The sequence below is a fragment of the Sceloporus occidentalis genome, unplaced genomic scaffold (genome assembly GCF_023333645.1).
Source record: "Sceloporus occidentalis isolate IW3139 unplaced genomic scaffold, rSceOcc1.0.p SCAF_64, whole genome shotgun sequence".
Taxonomy (NCBI): domain Eukaryota; kingdom Metazoa; phylum Chordata; class Lepidosauria; order Squamata; family Phrynosomatidae; genus Sceloporus; species Sceloporus occidentalis.
In genome coordinates this window covers 3,133,910-3,156,764 of record NW_028317044.1, presented here as the reverse complement: position 1 = coordinate 3,156,764, position 22,855 = coordinate 3,133,910, and the positions used below count along the sequence as shown (strand labels likewise).

General features: G+C 48.2%; 3 protein-coding genes across 6 annotated transcripts in view; 1 reads left to right on the top strand and 2 right to left on the bottom strand.

Moving 5' to 3' along the window:
• Window positions 1-4,788, top strand: part of LOC149287129 (ankyrin repeat and FYVE domain-containing protein 1) — a 48,111-nt gene extending 43,323 nt beyond the window's left edge. For all 4 annotated transcript variants that reach the window (XM_089493542.1, XM_089493545.1, XM_089493541.1 and 1 more), the window contains exons 23-25: window positions 1,032-1,178; window positions 1,485-1,575; window positions 2,153-4,788. In XM_089493542.1, coding sequence (XP_089349668.1) covers window positions 1,032-1,178; window positions 1,485-1,575; window positions 2,153-2,285 — 371 coding nt within the window. In that variant the 3' untranslated portion in view covers window positions 2,286-4,788. The remainder of the gene's footprint in view (window positions 1-1,031; window positions 1,179-1,484; window positions 1,576-2,152) is intronic.
• A 4,401-nt stretch (window positions 4,789-9,189) lies between these two features.
• Window positions 9,190-13,803, bottom strand: LOC149287128 (neuferricin-like). The gene is made up of 4 exons (XM_089493410.1): window positions 13,518-13,803; window positions 12,438-12,578; window positions 11,265-11,451; window positions 9,190-10,269 (listed from the first exon to the last, which is right to left on the bottom strand). Exons 1-4 carry the CDS (start codon window positions 13,747-13,749, stop codon window positions 10,068-10,070), a joined length of 762 nt encoding a protein of 253 aa, XP_089349536.1. The 5' UTR covers window positions 13,750-13,803; the 3' UTR covers window positions 9,190-10,067.
• A 3,509-nt stretch (window positions 13,804-17,312) lies between these two features.
• Window positions 17,313-22,444, bottom strand: LOC149287127 (putative methyltransferase DDB_G0268948). Its single transcript, XM_089493363.1, has 6 exons — window positions 22,266-22,444; window positions 20,906-21,063; window positions 19,875-20,088; window positions 19,623-19,723; window positions 19,227-19,364; window positions 17,313-17,510 (listed from the first exon to the last, which is right to left on the bottom strand). Exons 1-6 carry the CDS (start codon window positions 22,374-22,376, stop codon window positions 17,414-17,416), a joined length of 819 nt encoding a protein of 272 aa, XP_089349489.1. The 5' UTR covers window positions 22,377-22,444; the 3' UTR covers window positions 17,313-17,413.
• Window positions 22,445-22,855: the final 411 nt, after the last annotated feature.

The window sequence follows — 22,855 nt, the reverse complement described above, 5'->3', positions numbered from 1 at the left end:
GCAAAAGAGCAGCATTTTAAAAGAGGCGTAAGCAATTTGGGAGCTTTCCAAGTATGATGACATCTAATCCATTTTCCATACTGACCTAGGACACTTGCTATCTGCTTGCCCTCTCCCAAAGTGTGTTGGGCCCGAAATATTACTAAATGGGAGAACAACAACCCCAAAGGCTTCTGGGAGAATGGCTTGCCATTTTAAGTTGGAGAAGGAATCTGAGATGAGGGGCTAGGACCCACACAAAGCCCTTGCTGGCCTGTCCATATTCGGCACAGTTCCTGCTACTGATTTCAAGGGCCCTCTTCATGCGCGAGATGAAGTCTGGTCTCTCAAGAGTGGGACTTGATTTGGGGACTTAAACCTGAGAAGATTGATTTCCTTTCTCTAAGATTCCCTGCCCCAAGCGTTGGATTTCCATTTGAAAGGTCTCCAGTGTTGATGCTATCATGATTGTATGAATTTGAAACTTCTAGTGGCTCATCACTTGAAGTCAGGAATCCTGGTTTATTAAACCACAATGTGAATATGGTGCATGGTAGTGCATGCCAGCTGTTGTGTTCAGCTGCTAAAGCAAGCAAGCCATTGGTAGCTCAGCATAATATCTGAACCCAAAGTGATGCCTGGCTGTACTGGGTAGATGTACTTAGAAATTGGTTCTATACATAGCAGTTGTGTGGGAAGAACTTGGTCTCCTCTGTGATGAAAGCTTGAGAAAATTGTATTTTAGGGTTACAGCTCCTGAAATCGGTCATCCAGCACAGCCAGTGACCATGTTGGCAATGGATTGGAGTCCAACAAGTATATTTTCCAAGCTCTGGTTTAGTTGCTTGCTCCTTTGCTTCTTGCCAAATGATTCCCTGTTCTTCCCAAATAGTTTGACTACCACAAAGTCCACATACTTTGGTTGAAATCACGCTTTCCTTTGTCAGAAGACCATCCATCCAGATGAGGCTAGTCATGGGGATTTGACTCGATTGTTGCATGCAGGGCATTTGTGGGACCCAAATGCCACCTGGTTATTTTCCTCCTTGCAGTGCTTCTTCTGGCCTACATGAAAGGGAACGCCAATCTGTGCCGGGCCATCGTGCGAGCCGGTGCTCGTCTGGGAGTCAACAACAACCAAGGGGTCAACATCTTCAACTATCAAGTGGCAACCAAACAGCTTCTCTTCAGGCTGCTGGGTCAGTGCCCCGGTGCCAGTGCCTCTTGGCAAGAATGCTTCTGGGGGTGGGGAACGTTAGGCTTTAGGGGTAGAATCCAACTCTTTTGGGGCCCTGGTCTAGCCCTTTAGGCTTCTAGAAATGGCCATGTCCCTTGCCCTACAGCACCGCTCTTTGATGGTTGAATTCCGTTTGCGTGCCCAGGACCTCATAAAGAGCAAAAGGTGTGTGGGACATTTGGACCTTGAGAGGACCATGTATTTCCCAGGCTGATGTGACAGAGAAGAACATCAAGGAACCAACAGCCTCTTTGATTTTGCTTTGCAGACATGCTGTCCAAGGAACCTCCCTGGTGTGACGGCTCCAATTGCTACGAATGCAGTGCCAAGTTTGGAGTCACGACAAGGAAGCATCACTGGTAATTGATGTTGAATTGTGGCATTTTAGGGATAAACTGCCTTTTTCACTACTTAATCCTGGTCCCCAGTTTTCTGTTGAAGGTCTACTGGCCTTTCAGTCTTGTATACCTTCTACTTGAAGGAATACATCCCTCTGGGTGGGCAAAGAGAAATCCACTCTATGTGAATATCCAAAAGGTAAAAGAATTGAGAGAGCCCCAGACAAGTCAGTAGTGCTATTATCAATATTCCTTTGCTCAAAGTAATCCATAGATGGTTTTGCTTGTTTCTAAGAGATCGTAGCATAACAGCTGGGTGTGACTCTTACATAAAGGAAGACAGTTGTGTGGAAAGGGCAGAATAAACTAAGAACAAATGCTGCACCGAATCTAAACCAGTGTGCCTGCTTGAGGCTTTTGTGCATGATTTCCCTGAAAGCTGTGAGGTACAGATGGACATGAGTCTCCTTCTTTAGTGGTTGTTAAACAGAGGCTGGATGGCCATCTGTTTGAGGTGTTGTCAGCTTTTCCCTCAACCTGGGAAGCCGAGAAAGAGAGCATGTCTCTTGAAGGCTAACCGTTTGTCCTTCCCTTGCAGCCGGCACTGCGGGCGCCTGCTGTGCCACAGGTGCTCCACCAAGGAGATCCCCATCATCAAGTTCGACTTGAACAAGCCCGTCCGCGTCTGCAACATCTGCTTTGACGTCTTGACGCTGGGGGGCGTTTCCTAGCTGCCCGCGAGCAGAGGGAGCGACTCCCTGCCAGCGGTGCCACCCCTTCGGTCTTGCAGCAGCTCTGGCCAAGATGCCTCTAGCAGAGACCAGGGAAGGGCCTCCTTGTCTTCCTCTTACCAGAGACCGATCAACTTAAGGGACCACGCAAGCGCTCTCTTCTAGGCTATGTTGTTATTGTTTTGGGTATGAATGATAATGGTGGGAAAGGATAGGATTGGGAACAAATTGGGATGTGCTGCAAAGGGGATGTGTGAAAACCAACATCAGTTGTATCTGCCGCTCGACTTCTTCCTGCGCAGGGCATTGAAGGATTTTTTTTTTAATGTTATTTTTCTGCGTTTTCAGATCATGAAACAAAACAAACTTGGTTAAGTTGTGAAGTCTTACCACACAATGTTGAAAGCACTTAACATTTCCTGGGACGCTCTGTGATGGTGATGATGCTCTCTCTGTTTTTGAGACCTTCCAAGAGAGAGCGTTTTGGTTTACATTTGCTCTCCCCCCTTCTCTGGCTTTGTCATAAAACAGCCTTGTGCACCATGCGCAGTAGTAGCGGCCCTTCCCCAAAGAAGCTGTGGCCTTCAAACAGGGTTTTGTTTCATGCATTGATCGGGGAAAAATTGTGTGTGGCCTTACGACAAAAGCTTTACAGTTTCTCCTGCTGGAACAAGGAGAGATTCTCGGCTCTTTTGAACTGCAGCTCCTTTGTCTTTGGGACTATAATGCCTCCGTCGGCTTGCTTACGTCGGAGCCATGCTTGGTGTAAGAGGTGATTTAGGATAGCTTGGCTAATAAATTCAATCGAGGCTGAAAGGAAGAAATGCTAAGCTCTCAGCTGGCCTTTCAGTGACATATCTAGTCGTATGTTTACAGTGAGGTTGAAGGGAAGGCTTGGTGATGGGACTAACTGAGCCAGCATGGAAAAGGGCAGGTTAGAAGCACTAAAACACAGCGGAGGTAAGAGATGTATTTGGGGCAGCAACCAGGAGTTAGTTGGGTAGTGAGGGTACAGATCTTTTTGGGAAGGTTGTGAGTCCATCAGAGGTGATAAGTCACAATTCTTTAATGAGCCAAGATGGTGGCTTTATTTCATTTTTATGAAGGTCTTCTCCGTTCAGATGGTGTTGGTGATGGGTCCCTATTTTGAAGTTCTGGCTCTAAGGCACACTCATGCTCATCTTTACCCTTCCTCCTCGCCCTTTGCAACCGGTAGCGTTTCACGTTGGTTCCAATTTTGTCAAAGCGTAGCGCAAAAGGGCTGCCGCAGAGCTGACTGTACAATGCAAGAGGCTGTGCTGGCTTAGGGGACTTCTGAATCACGGCAGAGAAGATTTCCTTGGGATTGGGCCACTCTTTTGGTAAGTTTCTGCCTTTCAGCCACAGAACAAAACCCTGGAAGGTGGACACAACTAACCCTTTTGTTTGTTGCTCCAAGATCCATTGGGGTGTGTGTGTGTGTGTGTGTGTGAAGTGTGTCTTATCTTCAGTAACCACTACTTTTCAAGATGGGAGAGAAATATCACTTGTAATCTGAGATCACGTACTCTCTCTTTCCAGAATACTAACGTGTCCTGTAACGTTCTCTCCCAACATGCATACGTATGTACAAAGAGCTGAAACCAGAGTGCTACTTTTTATATCTATATATATCTATATATATTTCTGTGATTTATAGAATATAACAGCTTTATATGTTATGTTTAAAATCCTGGGCTTGTGCAGTAAAAGGTGACTTTCTTGGGGAGGAACGCTCCAACTGGGATGCCCAACCAATACATTTCAAACAGGGCTGTCTCCGTTTGGGGTTTGGCTCTTCCAGCCTCTTGTCGGGTGGAAAACTGGAACTCGGTCCTTGACGTTTGCGGGGGCCGGAGAAACGAACTTCAGGTTGGCAAAGCTGCTCTTCCTTCTTCCGCCTCAGATTCATTCCTTCGTGCGTCTCTCCGCTCCCCCAACTCTGCGTCAGATAAACTGCACCAATTTGTATTCTCAATCTTGGCTCTTTTTTGGGGGACGGGGGACATTTTTCAGGAACGAAAACAAGATGGGAGATGGCATTTCACTGGGGGAAACTCACCTGTGGCCTATTCAGAACTGGGGAAAGATTAACCTGTTTGGACTCCGGCTCCCAGCATCCCTCTTCCAGTTATTGCTAGCGGACCCTGGAAGTTGCGGTCCAAACAAGGTAACCTTGCCCAAGCTCTGTTACTGATCATCGACTGAAGACTGCACAAAGGCGGAGGGTTGGCAACGCACCAAGGGTTCCCTTTGTAAACCAGACACTTTTCTGTGTAACTAATTGACTAACCCAGTGAAACGGAGGAGCCTTTTCTGTGCTATAATGTTTATACAAACAGTCAACCGTCAAAGCTGCCAGAAACTAGCAGATACTAACCCGCCGCGCCAGGGAAGGAGAACATGGGCTTTTCCCGTCTCTGATCCTTGGGGCAGGGCATTTGGGGCTTCTAGGTGGACTTTGTTGGGTTGCACAAAAAAATAATCACTGTAAAGCACTTTTAATAATAAAAAAAACCATTTAAGACTGAGCCTAACTCACTTGCCTAGCCTTCAGTCTGTCTTTTGCTATTCGACAGGTGGATGACGTACAATGGTTTTGGTCGGTTGCCTGCTTGCGGAGGCGAGCCGTAAATTGGTTGCAAGAAATGGCAGCATTGTTGTTTCCTTGCAGGAGGTTAACAAAGAGCTCAGGCAATCTGTCTGAGCAACTGGAGAATTTGGAAATGTTATTTTGGGGACTACATCTCCCAGGACGCTTCAGCCAGCGTGGCCAAATACATTTTCAGTGCTCTGCGATTGGCACTGTGGGAAAAGGAACTCTTTATTGTGTTAGTATGTAGGGAGATCTTGGAGACTCACTAAAAGAAAGAAGTTGGCAGCATGAGCTTTCCTAGACTTAAATCTTAATTCCTAATGCACCTGAAGAAGTAGGCTTAAGTCTAGGAAAGCTCATGCTGCCAACTTCTTACTCTGAGTTACGAGGAGGTGCCAGCTTGCAAGAGATACCCCTCCATACCATCTAAACTGAGAACAGAAACAGCAAAATGCATGCCTAGGACTAACATCTTCCATTTTTGTTCCTGTATGGTTTTTATCACCTTGCCTGATGAAGAAGCCAGTGGACCTTCGAAAGCTTGCAGTGTGTATATTGTTCATTTTGGTTGGCCCAAGAAAAGTATTCGTTGGGTGGATTTTTGATGCGATTGGATTTGCTATATGGCTAGCACTGCTAACCCTGGATATGTACACTCTGGCTGGCATCCAGTTGAAAACATCAGCATCTGTAAGTCATGCTATTCTTGGACCTAAATGGAACGTTGGACTTACCTGAGAGACGTCCCTTTACAGCAGAGAAGGCCCGAGCATCCTGATCTTGGGTGGCTCCGCCCACTTGGCTCCTGGTAGGCAGGTAGGGAACAAAAGAGACAAAGGGCATGACCGGGGCCCTGGCCCCCCGCCCTTGCGGGCGGAGCTACCCAGGAACCTCAGTCGATTTTAAGCCGAGCGCACCCTAGGATTACTGCGGTCTAGGGAAGTTGTATCCCGCCCACCCGCGCCAGTAGGCAGATTAGGGTGGGGAGGATGCTTGGGCCTTCTCTGCTGTAAAGGGACGTCTCTCAGGTAAGTCCAACGTTCCATTTAGCAGCAGAGAAGGGGCCAAGCATCCTGATCTTGGGATTTACAAAAGCAGACCAGATACTAGGGAGGGCTGGCTGGCGCGGAGGGCGGATCTGACACTACTTGTTGTAACACCCTCCGGCCAAAGGCCGCCTCTGCCGATTGGAAGAGATCGAGCTTATAATGTCTGGTGAAGGTAGATGGGGACTTCCAAGTGGCTGCCCTGCAAATCTCAGCCAGCGGAGCGTTGGTGGACAGGGCCGCTGACGTAGCCGCACTCCTTGTTGAGTGAGCAGTGATGTCCCCTGGCGGCTGTAGCTTGAGTGGCCTGTAGCACTGGACTATGCACTGTTTGATCCACCTTGCCAAGGTAGGCACCGACACTTTCTTGCCCTTAGAGCCAGGTCAAAAGGAGACGAATAGCGCCTCAGACTTTCGAAATGTGGCCGTTCTTTTGAGGTAAACTTTTATGGCTCTGCGAACATCTAGAGTATGCCAACACTTCTCCAAGTCGGTTGTTGGTCGAGGGCAGAAGGAGGGGAGGACGATGTCCTGAGTGGTGTGGAAGACGGAGTTGACTTTAGGGATAAAAGTTGGATCCGGTCTCAGGGGAACGGAGTCTGGCCTGATGATTAGCAGTTCTTTGTGGACGGAGAGGGCGCCGATCTCAGACACACGCCTCGCCGAAGCCAGTGCTGTGAGCATCAGCGTCTTGAAGGTCAGGAACTTGAGGGCTACTTCCCTCAGCGGCTCGAAAGGAGAGATGGTCAAGGCCTTTAGGACTTGGTGGAGGTCCCATGACGGAAACCTATGTTTAGTTGGGGGCGCCTTGTTGGTGACCCCCTTTAACAACCTACGGACGTGGGGGTGTTGGGATATCCTGGCCGCCGCCTTATGGGGCAGGATGGAGATGATGGCTGGCAGCTGTCTCTTGATGGTGTTGGGCCGCAGGCCCTGGAGAAAACCTTCTTGTAAGAACTGGAGCACCGTCGGAACAGAAACCTTGATGAAGTCTTTGTTCTTGCGTTTGCACCACCTTTTGAATGACCTGAATGTGTATTCGTAGATCCTGTTTGTAGATTGGCATCTTGATGCGAGGATGGAGTCAACCGCTTCTGGGGAGTATCCGTAGCCGCTTAGCATGTGGCGTTCAATTTCCAGGCGTGAAGCCGTAGCCAGGGTGGGTCCGGGTGATGGATCCGTCCTTGTGCGAGGAGATCCCTCCTGAGTGGAAGGGCGAAGCCTTGAGACGCCATGGCGAGGATCTCTGAGAACTAGGGTCGCCGCGGCCACGCTGGAGCCACCAGGATAACTTGCGATCTGGACCTGCGTATCCTGGCCAGGAGCTTTGTGAGTAGCAGAGTCGGGGGAAATGCATAGAGGAGGCCCGGTGGCCAGGGGAAGTTGAGGGCGTCCATTCCTTCGGCCCCCTCTGATAGGAATCTGGAGAGGAACCTGGGCAACTTGGCATTGGCGGGGGAGGCGAACAGGTCTAGGATGGGTTGCCCGAGTCTGTTGACGATGATCTGGAAAGTCTGAGGATGGAGGCTCCATTCTCCTTGATCTATGTCTGTTCTGCTCAGCCAGTTGGCTTTTGAGTTTAGGGATCCTTGAAGGTATTCCGCCTCCAAGGCTATGAGATTGGTCTCTGCCCATGCTAGAAGGGACTGAGCCTCGATCATCAATGACCTGGATCTGGTTCCCCCCTGTCGATTGACATGGGCCTTGGCTGTGGTGTTGTCGGTCCTGATCAGGACTGACCTCTGACGGATCGTCTGCTTGAAGGCGAGGAGAGCACAGTGAATTGCTCGGAGCTCCAGCCAGTTGATGCTGTGCGTTAGTTCGTCTGGGCTCCACTTGCCCTGGGCCAGCTGTGTTCCGCAAACCGCTCCCCAGCCCCGTAGACTGGCATCCGTGGTGATTTGGACACTCGAGGCCCCCCAAATTAGGCGGCCTCGCTGGACTGCATCGGACATCCACCAGCGAAACGACTCCTTTGCTTCGCTGGAGAGCTGTATCGTCTTGTGTCTCCTGAGGGCAATGGCCCGTTGGTGTGGCAGAAGGAGCCATTGCAGAGGCCTGGAGTGGAATCTCGCCCAGGGGAGGCACTGGATAGCTGCTATCATGAGACCTTGGAGGTGAGCTAGGAGCTGGAGGCTGGGGCGCCTGGAGGTCAGGGCTTTTGAGATGGACTCCTGGATGGACTGGATCCGGTCTGGAGGAAGGCGCACCGTCCCCGCCTGGGTGTCTATTATGGCCCCCAGATGGTGGATCTGTTGGTCAGTGAGCTCTTCTCTAGGTTCAGGAGAAAACCATGATCCTGCAGAGACCTGAGAATGCGGGTGATGTCCTGAGTCCCCTGTCGTCTGGAGGATGACCGGATCAGAAGGTCGTCGAGGTAGGGATAGACGTGTAACCGCTGGGTCCTCCACCTGGCAACCAGTGCCACCATGATTTTGGTGAACACCCTGGGGGGGTGGAGGAGGCAGCTTCCTGATCCAGGAAGGCCCTGAACAACCTCACCAACTGTGGCGGCGGGGGGGAGTTACTTACGTCCTCCTCGCCGGTGTTTTTAAGTGAAGGTTCTCCCTCTTCAGACCATCCCTGGGTCGTCTGGGAGTCCCTTGAGCCTGCAGTGGAAGGGAGGGCTTCCTCCGGCCGCTGCGGGAGCGCTTCCACCTTCAGGGGCGCCGCTGGTGATGCCGCTCGGCGAGCAGCCGGCAAAGCCGGGGCTGGCCCGGGCAAAGTGGAAGCAAGCTCTCCTGTGGCTCTGGCCTCCCTGTCGGCCGCCATGTCCGTCGAGGGGGGGGGGAAGGAGGGGGGTGGCAAAGGCAAAAGGTAGGGGAAAAGGTGCCTCTTTTTTTTTTTTAAAGGGTAAGAGAGAGAGAGGGAAGAGAGGAGAGAGAGAAAAGGGAGCCAGGCGAGTCCAGGGAGCTAGCGATGAGATTTTGGAGATGGATGAGAAAAAACGTCCTGCCAGGTGCGAGGCAGGAAGAAGACTGAGGTTCCTGGGTAGCTTCGCCCGCAAGGCCGGGGGGGCCAGGGCCCCGGTCATGCCCTTTGTCTCTTTTGTTCCCTACCTGCCTACCAGGAGCCACCCAAGATCAGGATGCTCGGCCCCTTCTCTGCTGCTAAATATCAATGTTGTGCAATGGATGTAAGACATGAGCAGGTTTCCACTTCTTGCTGCAAGCTATAATGCAACAGCGAACACTTCATATTGTCTAGCAAGCCCCACAGTTTTTGATACGGCTGACAAACAGTCTTAAGCAAATCACTTGTTTTTTGTTTTTTATTCTGAAGTCTTTGCATAAAGCAGTGCTTTTCCTGGTACTCACATGCCTTTTAATGCCTTGCAGCGAAGAAACTAACATCAAATGATACTGTAGACTCTCTAGTTGCAAAAGTGGAAAGTGGAATACTATATTGCTCTGTGCGCCCAACTGACCTCACCTTGGAACTGGGGGAAGCAGTCTACACTTTTTTATCTTACAGGACAAATGATCCCTGAGCTTGGACTTCTAGCCTATGGTTGATGCAAACAATGGATCGATGTGATATGTGAACAATCTAGAGGTGATATGATTGCCCTGTTTAAGTATTTGAGGAGGCGTCATATTGAGGATGGAGCAAGCTTGTTTTCTGCTGCTCCAGAGAATAGGACCTGGAGCAATGGAGATTCCAACTCAACATTAGGAGGAACTTCCAAACAGTAAGAGCTTTTCAACAGTGGAAGATGCTACCTCTGAGGTGTGGCGTCTCCCTATTTGGAGGTTTTTAAACTGAGGCCGGATGGCCATCTGTTGGGGTGCTTTGATTATGTATTCCTGCATGGCAGGGGTATGCACTGGATGGCTCTTGTGGCCTCTTCCAACTATGATTCTGGAAGTGCCAGCCTTCCCCTTTCCACAAAAATCATACTGGGGGAAGCAACTGTGGCCACAAAAAAATCCATGAGGTCCACAAACCGGCCACACGAGTCCCACGCCAGCGATAGAGCGGTGGGCACAACAATACCCACTGTCCAACAAAGGTTTACTGAGTCACTTGGAACCATGTTTTCTGGTGGCTTGGAGAGGAATCCTGCTGGAGCACGATGGCAGAAGAGTCACACGGCGGAGGGCAGGAAAGACGGAAAGCGGCTCACTCTTTCACGGCACACCACTCGGCGAGTGGGTGGCACCCTTCATACTCCTGCAGAAGAGGATTTTCCAGCTCTCCTCGGTGGCTCATCTGTGGGGAGGATGGCTGACCTTGCGCCTTCACACACACGCAGTGGCTGTGGCTGGATCCGGGTTCATAAAGCTTCCTGGGAACACCGCTCCAGTCTCGGTGGACTCCGCCGCTGCAAAGGCAAGCAAGGAGGACAATGAGCGTAACCTAGGAGGAGGCCACAGAATTGAAGTCTGCCCCGTGCAGCCATACCCTCATGCTATGGGGGTGCTTTGGCTGCAGTTCAGACTGTCTTACAGCTACATGCAATTGGTCGCAAATTCTACCCACTCCCTTGAACAATATGGAAATATGCCATGTGAAATGATTAAGGGTGGGCACTAAGTCGGGGTGGACAACTGTTGGAGGCATCAGTTAAAATGACAAGTAAGACAAGCATATTAAAACAAGCTACATTTAAAATTATCGTTAACAACCCTTTGGATAAGCCTGCCTGGTCTTTAATGCTGTTTTGAATTTGGAGAGTGTATTCAGCTTGTCAAATCTCTTCTGGCAGGTAGTTAGAAAATTGCTTCCTGTTGTTTGAACAGCCTCCCCTAGGCTTAAAAACGGTCCAGGGACCCTGAAGATGTGGCAAAAATGCCCACATGTCCCCTGGAAAGGGCAAACATTGATAGCCGGGGCTATAGCAGATGTGTGTAAAGCACTCCTAAGAGATGCTCATCCAATCTCGGTTCCAGGGTCTCCAAAGAAGAAGACTTTGCCACCTTCTGAGGCAGTCTGTTCCACTCGCAACACCTCTTGTAGTCAAGAAGTTCTTTCTACTATTACGGGGACTCTCCTGTTTTGCGATTTGAATCCAGTGGTTTGCATCCTAGTCTCTGGAGCAGCAGAAAAGAAGTTGGCTCCAAGGAACAGGAGGTGAAGAAACAGAGTCAACTTAGAAGGAAAATGCATCCCTGCTTGAATACCGATTCTTGATTATTAATATTACTATTATTTTACACCACTGAGGATATCGCCTTCAACAGCATTTGTCTGCATCCTGAAGTGGCTTGTTACGTTAGTTTCACTTCAAAATTTGGGACTTTTTGGCTGAAGCGCCACAGATGTTGCCACGTTCACCGTAGCCCTCTCTGCCATGACCCCGCGAACGCAGACCCTTACCTCTGCTTGGAACACCAGACCCGGCTTCCCCCGGCTGAGCTCCATTCCGAGTTGCAAGGTGGAAACTGCTTCTTCCTTTCGTCCTCCTGGGCCTGGAGCCTCTGGCCTTCCGCCATGACAGCTTCGGCTTGCCGCAGATACTCGGTCGGGGCCCCGTTTTCGTCATAGAACCGCCCAACCACCTTGCCTTTCCAAGAACAAGAGGAAAAAGAATATGCGCATTATTCACAGAGGGGAAAAAATATGCACAAAGGGTGTCACACTGAGGATAGAGCAAGCTTGTTTTCTGATGCTCCAGAGAAAAGGACCCGGAGCAATGGATTCAAACTACAGGAGAGGCGATTCCACTTCAACATTAGGAAGAACTTCCTGAGGGTAAGGACTGTTTGATAGTGGAATACAATGCATTGGAGAGCAGTGGTGTCGCCTTCTCTGGAGGTTTTTAAACAGACTGGATGGCCATTTGTTGGGGGGGGCTTAGATTGTGAGTTTCCACATGGCAGGGAGCTGGACTGGATGACCCTTGGGGTCTCTTCCAACTCCGATTCTAGAGCAGGGGTGGAAATAACAAGGGTCATGTGTGGCCCTCCTCAGCACTGTGTTGGACGCATGCACTCCTCTTTGCCAAGAGGGACACACTGCAACGTCTTCTTCATGTTGTGTATATATAGTTAGACTGGGAGGACCTACCTCCATGATGCACCAACAGTCTGTGGGGCCATATGCTCTCCGAAAACTGGACCACTGCCACGCTGTCTATACCAGCAGTTCGCAAACTTTGGTCCTCCGTGTGTTTTGGACTTCAGTTCCCAGAAGTCCCAGCCAGCTTGGCCAGCCGTCATGAATTCTGGGAGCTGAAGACCCAAACTATCTGCAGGACCAAGGCCAAATGGGAGAATCACCATTGCTGGAAGCTCAGAGGAACTGCAGTTCTCCTCCAAAGCAAGGCACAGAGCTTGGCTTTAGCATGGGTAAGGCTCAGGGAGAGGGATGCTATCTTGTCCCTTAGATAGCAAAGTCTCTTGGGTGGACCCCAGATCCCACATGTTGGGAGACCTGGGTTCAAATCCTCCTTGAGCCCCAAAACTCTTAGCATTTCCCGCCTCACAAGGTTGTCGGGAAGAGAGTAAAACTGGACAGAGGATTCTCTGGAGGCAGCTGCGGATCACGTACCAACGTGCGCATAATTCTTATGGTAGAAGGAAAGCCAGTTCTGGATGGTTAGCATTTCCAACGGCGAGAGTCCCGAAAGGTCGTCCACCAAGCCAGCCGGGGAGAAGTCGCCGGTCGCAAAGGCTCTGGAGGCATCTTTACCTGCGGGAGACAGAGCATAGAATCATAGTGTCGGAAGAGACCCCTTCTGCCATGCAGGAACTCTCAATCAAGGCATCCCCATTGACAGATGGCCATCCAGCCTCTGCTTAAAGACCGCCAAAGGAGACTCAACCACTCTCTGAGGGAGCGTCTAACACTCAAACATGCCTTACTCAGGAGGAATCTCTTTTCTTGTAGCTTGAATCCATTGCTCGGATCCTAGTCTCTGGAGCAGCAGAAAACAAGCTTGCTCCCTCCTCAATATGACCTCCCTACAAATATTTAAACAGGGCTATCCTATCACCTCTTAACCTTCGCTTCTCCAGGCTAAACATCCCCAGCTCCCTAAGTCCTTCCTCATAGGGCTTTAGGGTTTACAGACCCTTCACCGTTTTAGTCGCTCTCCAGGTTCTCCACATCCTTCTTAAATTGTGGTGCCCAGAACTGGACACAATATTATTCCAGGTGGGGGCTGACCAGAGCAGAATAGAGTGGCACTAGGACTTCCCTTGATCTAGACACTATGCTTCTATTGATGCAGCCTAGAATCGCATTGGCCTTGTGAGCTGCAGCATCACACTGTTGGCTCATGTTCAACTTGTGGTCTAGTTGGACTCCTAGATCCCTTTCATGCCTATAAATCTCATTGAGCCAGGTGTCCTCCATCCTACATCTGTGCATTTCTTTTTTCGTCTCTTACATTTCTCCGTCTTGAATTTCATTTTGTTATCTTTGGCCCAGCTTTCTAGTCTATTGGGGTCATTTTGAATCTTGACCCTCTCCTCTGGGGGGTGTTGGATCCTCCTCCTAAGGTGCCTATGGGGATCCTGGGATCTGTAGTTCGGCAGGGCTTAGCAAACTACAAATCCCAGAGAGGTGAAAAGGTAAAGCCAAAGATGAAGGAGGTTCCCCCGTAAAATGGAGGAGAGAGAGGGGTACCAGCCAAGGAGCTGTAGGCCCCTCCAGGCCCATAATGGCGGCGCCCGGGCTCCACGTCGAAGACCTGTCCCAGCACCGCCAGGAGCAGCCTCTCTCCTTCCTCGGAGCCCCGGCAGAGTTCGGCGGCGCTGAGGAGGAGGACCAAAGGCCGCTGGCCGGGATCGAAGCCCTGGCCCCAGAACCAGGCAGCAGCCAAGGCTAAGGCGAAGGCTGCCAGAGCACCTCGCAGCATTATGACGTCACTGACGCCAGAGCCCAAGATGGCGCGGAGGGAGACAAGGAAGGGAATCACGTGGGGGCGCGTCCTGAACCCCTATTGGCTGGTGGTTCCTTTCGCTGGAACTCCGTCTGTAGAAGGGTCTTTCTAGATCTAGGAAAGGGAAGAGGTCATCGAGGCCCGGAGAGAGGCCTACAGGATTTTGTTTTGTTTTTTTTAACTCACTTTGAGTCAGTTTGCTAGAGAACCCTGGGAATTGTAGTTTATTATAGTACAAGAGCTCTCTCCGACAGAGAAGGCTCAGTGATAGGGAACCCTGGGAATTGTAGTTTATTATGGCACCAGAGCTCTCTGTCAAAGACCCAGAACTAGGGAACCCTGGGAATTGTAGTTTATTATGGCACCAAAGCTCTCTGTCAGAGACTCAGAGCTAGGGAACCCTGGGAATTGTAGTTAATTATACTCTGACAGAAAAGGCTCAGTGCTAGGGAACCCTGGGAATTGTAGTTTATTATGGCACCAGAACTCTGTCAGACCCAGAACTAGGGAACCCTGGGAATTGTAGTTTATTATGGCACCAGAGCTCTCTGTCAAAGACCCAGAACTAGGGAACCCTGGAAATTGTAGTTTATTATGGCACCAGAGCTCTCTGTCAAAGACCCAGAACTAGGGAACCCTGGAAATTGTAGTTTATTATGACACCAGAGCTCTCTGTCAAAGACCCAGAACTAGGGAACCCTGGAAATTGTAGTTTATTATGGCACCAGAGCTCTCTGTCAAAGACTCAGAGCTAGGGAACCCTGGGAATTGTAGTTCATTATACTCTGACAGAAAAGGCTCAGTGCTAGGGAACCCTGGGAATTGTAGTTTATTATGGCACCAGAACTCTGTCAGACCCAGAACTAGGGAACCCTGGGAATTGTAGTTTATTATGGCACCAGAGCTCTCTGTCAAAGACCCAGAACTAGGGAACCCTGGAAATTGTAGTTTATTATGGCACCAGAGCTCTCTGTCAAAGACCCAGAACTAGGGAACCCTGGAAATTGTAGTTTATTATGGCACCAGAGCTCTCTGTCAAAGACTCAGAGCTAGGGAACCCTGGGAATTGTAGTTCATTATACTCCGACAGAAAAGGCTCAGTGCTAGGGAACCCTGGGAATTGTAGTTTATTATGGCACCAGAACTGTCAGACCCAGAACCAGGGAACCCTGGGAATTGTAGTTTATTATGGCACCAGAGCTCTCTGTCAGACTCAGAGCTAGGGAGCACTGGGAATTGTAGTTTATTGTGGCACCATAGCTCTCATCATTAGGCCTCTATTAGGCTTAAACCACACCTAATAAATGTGCAGTTTCAAGATATAACCATGAATATTATGTGCTTTCACACAAACCCTGATCTATGGGATAGTTTTTGGTGGCTATTTAATTTACCTATATTGCCTTCCCTTGAGGGGCCTAGCTTTCACTACACACTTTATAGACATTTTATGTCACGTTTCAGACATATATTCAATATATATTCTTTATATACTTCCATTTGTGGGCTTGAACATTGGATTTAATTTATTTTCTGCTGTGGAGAAGTTTAAAAATCCTGAGGTAAAAATTGCCTCAAACATGAGATAAAATGTCTAAATAAGTGTGTTGTGAAAGATAGGCCTTGATACAACGATTAAAATAATCGCCTCAGAAAGGTTAACAGTGTCCCTTAGGCTGAGGATAAGTCGCTCATACACTCTTAGCATGACAGATTTATTATTATTATTATTATTATTATTATTATTATTATTCCCTTTACCTCAGCATTTAAGATGCCAGATAGTGGCCACTATTTTCCCCATTTCACAACACACTTGTTTGTACATTTTTATATCACGTTTTGGACAACTTTTACCTCAGGATTTTTAAAGTTCGCCACAGCAATGTGACACAATTAAACAAATCCCATTTACTTGCTATTGCACTTTGTCAAGCGAAGTCTATATGGAATAAAAAGGCAAGACAAGTGAAGAATAATATAGAAGGGAGGCAGGGGCAGAGTTAAGGAAAACCGATTTCCAATTTAAGTACATTGGAGTACTGTATATACTCATTTATAAGCCTAGAAATTTAGGTTTAAAAAATTGACCCCAAAAAACCTGAGTTGACTTATCAATGTACTGTATTTTAACTCATACGATATCCATAATCCTGGCCCCAAAATCTGCCATCGACTTATATATGAGGTCGACTTATAGTCAAGTATATACTTTATGACTTAAAATAAAGTATTTACAGTAAAATACAGTACTTACAGTCAATGTAAGTACAGTATTTTAACTCATATTATATTTATATATATATACCATATGTATATATGTGCACACACATATATATATGCACACACATATATACGTGTGTGTGTGTGTGTGTGTGTGTGTGTGTGTATGGTGAAAGGCAAGAGTGTAATCTGTCCTGGAAGCATTGACCTTCCTCTATTCTTTCATCCATCCAGCCTTTACTTATGTCTGCTGGGATTTTATAAGTGCTTTGGCATTGTTTTCCTTTGCGTCATCCTTCAGATCCTTTATTACATGCCCCTAAATTTTACTTAACCATGGGTCATATCAAAATCCATAATCCTGGCCCCGAAACCCGCCCTCAATTTATATATGACGTGGACATATATAGTCAATTATATATGGTAGCTCAAATCTCAAAGCTTGTATCTTGAGGGGCGAATGAAGATTTGAATCTGGGTCTTAGGTCCAGTGTTCTTTATAATATTTTACACGTGACTCTCTCCATGAAAACATTACAAGATAAAGACATATAAATGGCTTCCTATGATAGCATGTGCTCTTAAAATTACTAAAATGGTGAAGGGTCTGGAAACCATGCCTTATGAGGAACGCCTTAGGGAGCTGGATATGTTTAGCTGGAGAAGAGAAGGTTAAGAGGTGATATGATAGCCTTGTTTAAATATTTGAATATTTGTCATATTCAGGAGGGAGCAAGCTTGTTTTCTGCTGCTCCAGAGAACAGGACCTGGAACAATGGATGCAAGCTACAGGAAAAGAGATTCCATCTGAACAGGAGGAGTACTCTAAATACCAAATAGGCTCAACATCATAGGTAGCTCCTTTAAATTTGTAATCATAGTGTTGGAAGAGACCCCAAGGGCTGGGTATGTTCAGCCTGGAGAAGAGATGGTTAAGAGGTGATATGATAGCCCTGTTTAACCATGTGAAGGGATGTCACATTGAGGATGGAGCAAGCTTGTTTTCTGCTGCTCCAGAGAATAGGACACAATGGAGCAATGGATGCAAGTCACAGGAAAAGAGATTCCACCTAAACATTAGGAGGAACTTCCTGACATTAAGGGTTGTTCAACAGTGGAAGATGCAGTCTCAAAGGCTCCTTCTTTGGAGGTCTTTAAGCAGAGGCTGGATGGCCATCTGTCAGGGATGCTTTGATTGAGAGTTCCTGCATGGCAGAATAGGGTAGGACTGGATGGCCCTCTTGGGGGTCTCTTCCAGCTCTATGATGCTATTATCCTGGTCCACCGATTGGATTGAGCAACTGCTCTCCCCGGTCTTCTTGGAATAAATGGTTTATTAGTCTTTACAGGAATGTTGTCAGGGTTCGAACAGGGCACCCCTTTTCTGTAGGCACTGTGGTCCTCATCTGTATCTGCATCACTTTTCAGAGCTCCTACAAGCCAGGACACAGACATGCCGAGTGCAAAGGTCCAGCAGCGTTTCACGAGAAGTAACTCCCATGGTCTCCATGATTCTAAGGGACAGAAAGGAAGAGACAGAGAGATCAAACTCAGCTGAAAAACTGAACCCCAAACAGTTGTCATGCCAGTTACTTTCACCTCTGAGAATACCTCTCTGAACCTCATCCAACACCTCCCAGAAAAGAGAGGTATCCCTGGGAATTGCTTCTTTAAGAGGCAGAAATAACACAGGAAGAAGAAGAATTGGTTCCTCTGCTACCAAAGGCGTGTTTTGGCAGACTTTCTGATCTCCCAACGCTATGATTTTCGCCAGGCTCCACTTTTCTTTCCTTTCTGCTGGCCAAACTTGTATATTAAATGCTGGAGACACACATCATTGGCACCACTAGGGTTGGCATCACTCAGGGTGCCACCCTTTCCATTGACCTCCTCCCATACCCAAACATAGAGGACCCTTAGCTATGTGATGTCGGAGGCTTTCATGGCCAGCATCCATAGTTCTTTGTGGGTTTTTCAGGCTCGGTGGCCGTGTCCTGGAAGAGTTTATTCCTGACATTTCACCAGCATCTGTGTGTGGCTGGCATCTTCAGAGAATGCTGGCATGGAAGAGAGTGGGATACATTCTCTGAAGATGCCAGCCAGAGATGCAGGCGAAACAACATGAATAAACTCTTCCAGAATATGGCCACCTATCCCAAAAACCCCACAAAAAGGTATGGATGTCGTCCGTGAAAGCCTTCAACTTCACTAGGCAAGCTTATGTACTCTCCCCTTTTCTCTCTTTTGTGCTGCGCATGGATGTTCGGCGAGGCATTTTGGAGGCAGATGCTGTGTTTATTAGGCATAGAGAGCTAAAGCAGGATCAGCAAGAGCACCATCCTGCTCTTTCCCAGTTCCAGCTTTATTGTATGGTTTACTCCAACAAGAGGCTGCAAGCTGACACTGAAACGCTTTGTGTATCTCCAGCTCTCCTTTACCATCCTCCTAAGGCCGATGCTGCTAAAAGCTTCCAGCCAGACAGAGGATAAGAAAGAAAAGTGGGGCTACAGGCAAGTAGCCACACTGGCTAAGAACGATGGGAGTTGTAATCGAATACGTCTGAAGGGCAACAGATTGAGGATGGCAAAGATCCTCAATGAGAGGATTAAGATTGGTCAGTAGGTCATCACCAGCTTTAGTTTAAACCAGTGAGATCCAAACTTTGGTCCTCCAGGTGTTGTGGACTTCAACTCCCAGAAGGCCCAGCCAGCTTAGCCAACAGTTAGGAATTCTGGGAACTGAAGTCCAAAACCTCTGGAGGACCAAAGTTTGGGAATCACTGGTTTAAAAGGAACAGGAGAAATATACAGCCAAACTAGAGAGGCAGATAAAGCCAATGAAAAATAGTTGGGTAAATGTACATTTTGGTCCAAAAGGAGCCTATACTTTTTTAGTATACATTAAATATATAATCTTTTTAAAAATGAATTATAGGATGAATATCCTACTGTCTTCTCAAAAACAGGTCTCAGGGCAGGTCACAACCAAGGTGAACAAAAAACCACACATATATATTCAAATGCAAGGATTAAAACTTAATTAGACTTTAAAAAATGTAATTTCAAACAACTAAAAACCCATCCATAGTGAAAAATAAAACCCCTATGGAGAAAGAGCCCCGTCTGCAGCAAGGAGGTAGTTGGCACTTGCTTCTCTGAATAATGTTTGGCCCTATCTGATTTAAGACTTACTCTGTTGGATTTAACTGATCGATTGATCGATTGACTCACCGTTGTTCAGACTTCTGTACAAGAGACCTGGCCTTCTCAGGCTGGGCTTTTAGAAAGGTTTGGTACGCGGAAAAGGACTGAATGTATCCGATCAGCTCAGCCACAGTCATAGGGACTTTGTCAAAAATATCCGTGATCCTGGAGAGGAGGAGAATATTTTAGGGAAGAAGAGGGTGCGGGGAGAATTCGGTCAACTGCAACCCAGAGTCTGCACAACCGAATGGTCCTGTTCCTATTTGCGTTTTAGACAGAAGCAAATCTAGCCAAATTCAGTGTTGTTAAAAAATATGGTCGTGTTAGTCTGTAGAATCAGTATCCCTAGCTTTTGCAGAGCTAGGCCTTGGGGTTTGATGGTTGCACAGCCACCGAAAGGTGCCAAGGGGCCAGTCCACTCACCTCTCTTTGTCCTGAAAGGGCACGGCATCAAATATTTCTTTATAATCACTCATGACAAACTGGACTTTTTCACTTGCATAGGGAGCGATTTGGTCTAGAATCTGCAAAAAGAAGACAGGAGAGCAGGAATGACGGAGGTGACGGAGAATGGCTAAGGAGCGACTGGGGGAGAGCCATCATTTACTGGCCACTTTTCACACTCTGTGATGCCACCTCCTGGATGCTGGGAATGAAAGGAACCGTGGGACTCACCTCCCTAAAGATCTCTGTTAGCTTCTCGCTACAATCGCCGTAGTGCAGCCGCATGTCGAGGGTATTAGAAGACAGGATCATGCAGCCAGAGGGCTTGAGGATCCGCCTCACTTCCTTCATGAACCGGGGGATATCGAACCAGTGGGCCGCCGTGAAAGCTGCGACAAGGTCCACGGAGTGATCCTCAACGGGAACCTCTTCCGCAGGGCATGCGCTGCGCAAGAGAAAGCCAGGGGGAGTGTTAGGATGAGTCCTCACTAATAAGGCACATAGAATCCTATGGCTGGAAAAAGACCCCAAGGGCCCTCCAGTCCAACCCCCTGCCATGCAGGAGGACAAAACCAAAGCACCCCCAAAAGATAGCCATCCAGCCTCTGCTTAATAAACCTCCAGACTCCACCACACTCTGAGGATTTTGATCATCTCTTACCACCTTGCTAATGTTGAATCTCTTTTCCTAGAGTTTGCGTCCATTGCTCTGCGTCCTAATCTCTGGAGCAGCAGAAAACAAGCTTGCTCCCTCTTCAACATGACACCCCTTCAAATACTTAAACAGGGTTGTCATGTCACCTCTTAACCTTCTCTTCTCCGGGCTAAACATCCCCAGCTCTCCTCATAGGCCTTCATGGTTTCTAGACAAACAGGTGGTTTGTCTTCCTAGCAAATCCATCAGGCTTCCTTCCCAGGTTGACCTGTCTTGCCAAAGGTCCATAAATGTGGGGAAGTCGTCAAATAACCAGCCAGCTTGACCAAGGATTTTGGGAGCTGAAGTCCAAAACATCTGAAGGACCACGTTTTTGAACCATTGGTCTTGAGGGATTGTGTTCTTGGAGGACTTCTCCGACTTTATGAGCCCCTGGCAAGACAGGTCAACTTGCATGGCCGGGTCTTGGATTAGATGACCTTCTAAATGGATGATGCCAACATCTGCCCAAGAAATCTGACTTCATTCATTTTGTTGGGAGAGCGCATGAATGGCAGTGCGCAGGCACCACGCTTTAGGAAAGGATGGTGTGGATGTGTTGACTCACAGGTAGGAGACATTTTCGGGGTGGGGGGCCGCCTTGGCCTCCTCAATCTGAGCTTCGCTGATGTCCGTTCCAATCACCTTGTCAAAACGCTTTGCCAGCAGGTGGGTGCATTGGCCTGAACCACATCCCACATCCACCGCCAGACCAAAAGACTTCATCTGCGAAGGAACGACAGCGACATATCTTAAGGAACACAACCCTAACCAGCACAGTCAGGAATACAGGGAGCTGCAACTCAAAATCATAGAGTTGGAAGAGACCCCAAGGGCCGCCCAGTCCAACCCCATTCTGCCATGCAGGAACTCTCAATCAAAGCATCCCCATTGACAGATGGCCATCCAGCTTCTGTTTAAAGAACTCCAAGGAGGGAGATTATTTGGAGGACATGGTTCCTATGCCTGACATGCATACATGTGCGCATCCATCGCACTGGCCAGCTTTCCCTGGAGAACTGTGGAACAGCCAACAAAGCATAAATCCTTAGAGAGCCAAGAAATGATTCTGGGTGTGACTTCCCACAATTTGTTTATTTAACCCAAACAGTTAACCCTCAGATGTCTAGGAAGAAAACCATGTTTTGCAGTCAAGGGGAAAAGCCTTCAACATGCACTTGGGACTGAGTAGAGGGGAACCAGCGTGGTTTGCGCATTGGACTGGGACTCTGAGTTCGAATCTCCACTCGGATATGGAAACCCACTGGGTTTGCCACAACAGATAAGTTGCATCTGCACTACAGAAATAGTCCACTTTGACATCACTTTAACTGACATGGCCCCATGCTATGAAATTGGGAGAGTTGTAGCTTCTGATGCCACCATAAACTACAATTCCCAGAATTGCATCCCATGGAGCCATAGCCATTAAAGTAGCCGTGTCAAACCGAATCCTAGAATTGCATAGTATGGAGCCATGGAAGTTAAAGCGGTGCCAAACTGAACAAACTATAGTTCCCAGAATTCCAAAGCATGGAGCCATGGCTGTTAAAATGGTGCCAAACTGAACGAAGTTACAGTTGCCCAGAATTCCACAGCATGGAATGAAAGTGATGCCAAACCAATTCCATAGCAGTTAAAGTGGTGTCAAAGAAAATGGATCATGTCTGCAGTGTGGCTGCCTCCCATAGTTGAGAAAGCAACACTTTAGAAGGCTCCAGAGGAGATAAACCTAAACTACACATCCCAGCACCCCCTAGGAGGGAGCTGTGGGTGTTAAAGTGGAACCAAAGCGCTACAAATCTGCAGTGTGGACAGGGATTAATCATGCACAGCTGCCATAGCTTCCAAAATGAGACCTAGATTTGCATTGCCTCCCAGCCCCTCTGCTCCACTGTCTCAGCCTCCAAGCCCCCCTTCCTCCTTGCCTTTCTCTCCATGAAGGAGAAGATCAGCTTCCTCAGGTTCTCTTGGACTGAGAACCGGTATTTCTGGTAGAAAACAGCATGGTCCTTGCCCTCGAAGAGCCTGGTGGCCATCCTTGAACCCAGACCCAAAGGCAAGGCAATGCAAGGAGAAGGCCTTGCTGCAAAGGTCTTCCTGATGGACTTTGGCCCCAGAGGAGGGAGCCTGCAAAGACCGGACTGGATCCAGCGGAACGGATCCAGCTTCCATGGAAGGGCTGCAATGCCACAGACCGCCTGAGGGGGTCACCCTTGAGACAGAGGTTTCTGCTTCAGCCCAAAGTCTTGGCAGAAGAAGGGAGCACTGCAACTCCCAGCACTCTTTATCACTTCGGTTTAACCAATGTTAAAGATGGAGAAAACAAAACAAAACATAACCACCAAGTTTCCAATTGAAATCTTTTATTTGTCTCCTCCTTTGGAGGTTTTTAAACAGAGGTTGGATGGCCATCTGTCAATGGGGATGCTTTGATTGAGAGTTCCTGCATGGCAGAATGGGGTTGGACTGGATCAGGGCCCTTGGGGTCTCTTCCAACTCTGTGATTCTGTTTCAT

Bases quoted from the DNA above. Each gene is read 5' to 3' on its own strand.
- LOC149287128 (XM_089493410.1), bottom strand. From the start codon at position 13,749: ATGCTGCGAGGTGCTCTGGCAGCCTTCGCCTTAGCCTTGGCTGCTGCC. The intron at 12,579-13,517 runs GTACCCCTCTCT...TGTCTCCCGCAG, and splicing joins GGCCTACAGCTCCTTGGCTG to GTAAAGATGCCTCCAGAGCC. The intron at 10,270-11,264 runs GTAAGGGTCTGC...TTGCCTTTGCAG, and splicing joins GTCTGGTGTTCCAAGCAGAG to CGGCGGAGTCCACCGAGACT.
- LOC149287127 (XM_089493363.1), bottom strand. From the start codon at position 22,376: ATGGCCACCAGGCTCTTCGAGGGCAAGGACCATGCTGTTTTCTACCAG. The intron at 21,064-22,265 runs GCAAGGAGGAAG...GTTCCTTCGCAG, and splicing joins TCTCCTTCATGGAGAGAAAG to ATGAAGTCTTTTGGTCTGGC. The intron at 19,724-19,874 runs GTGAGTCCCACG...TTCTTTTTGCAG, and splicing joins TAACAGAGATCTTTAGGGAG to ATTCTAGACCAAATCGCTCC.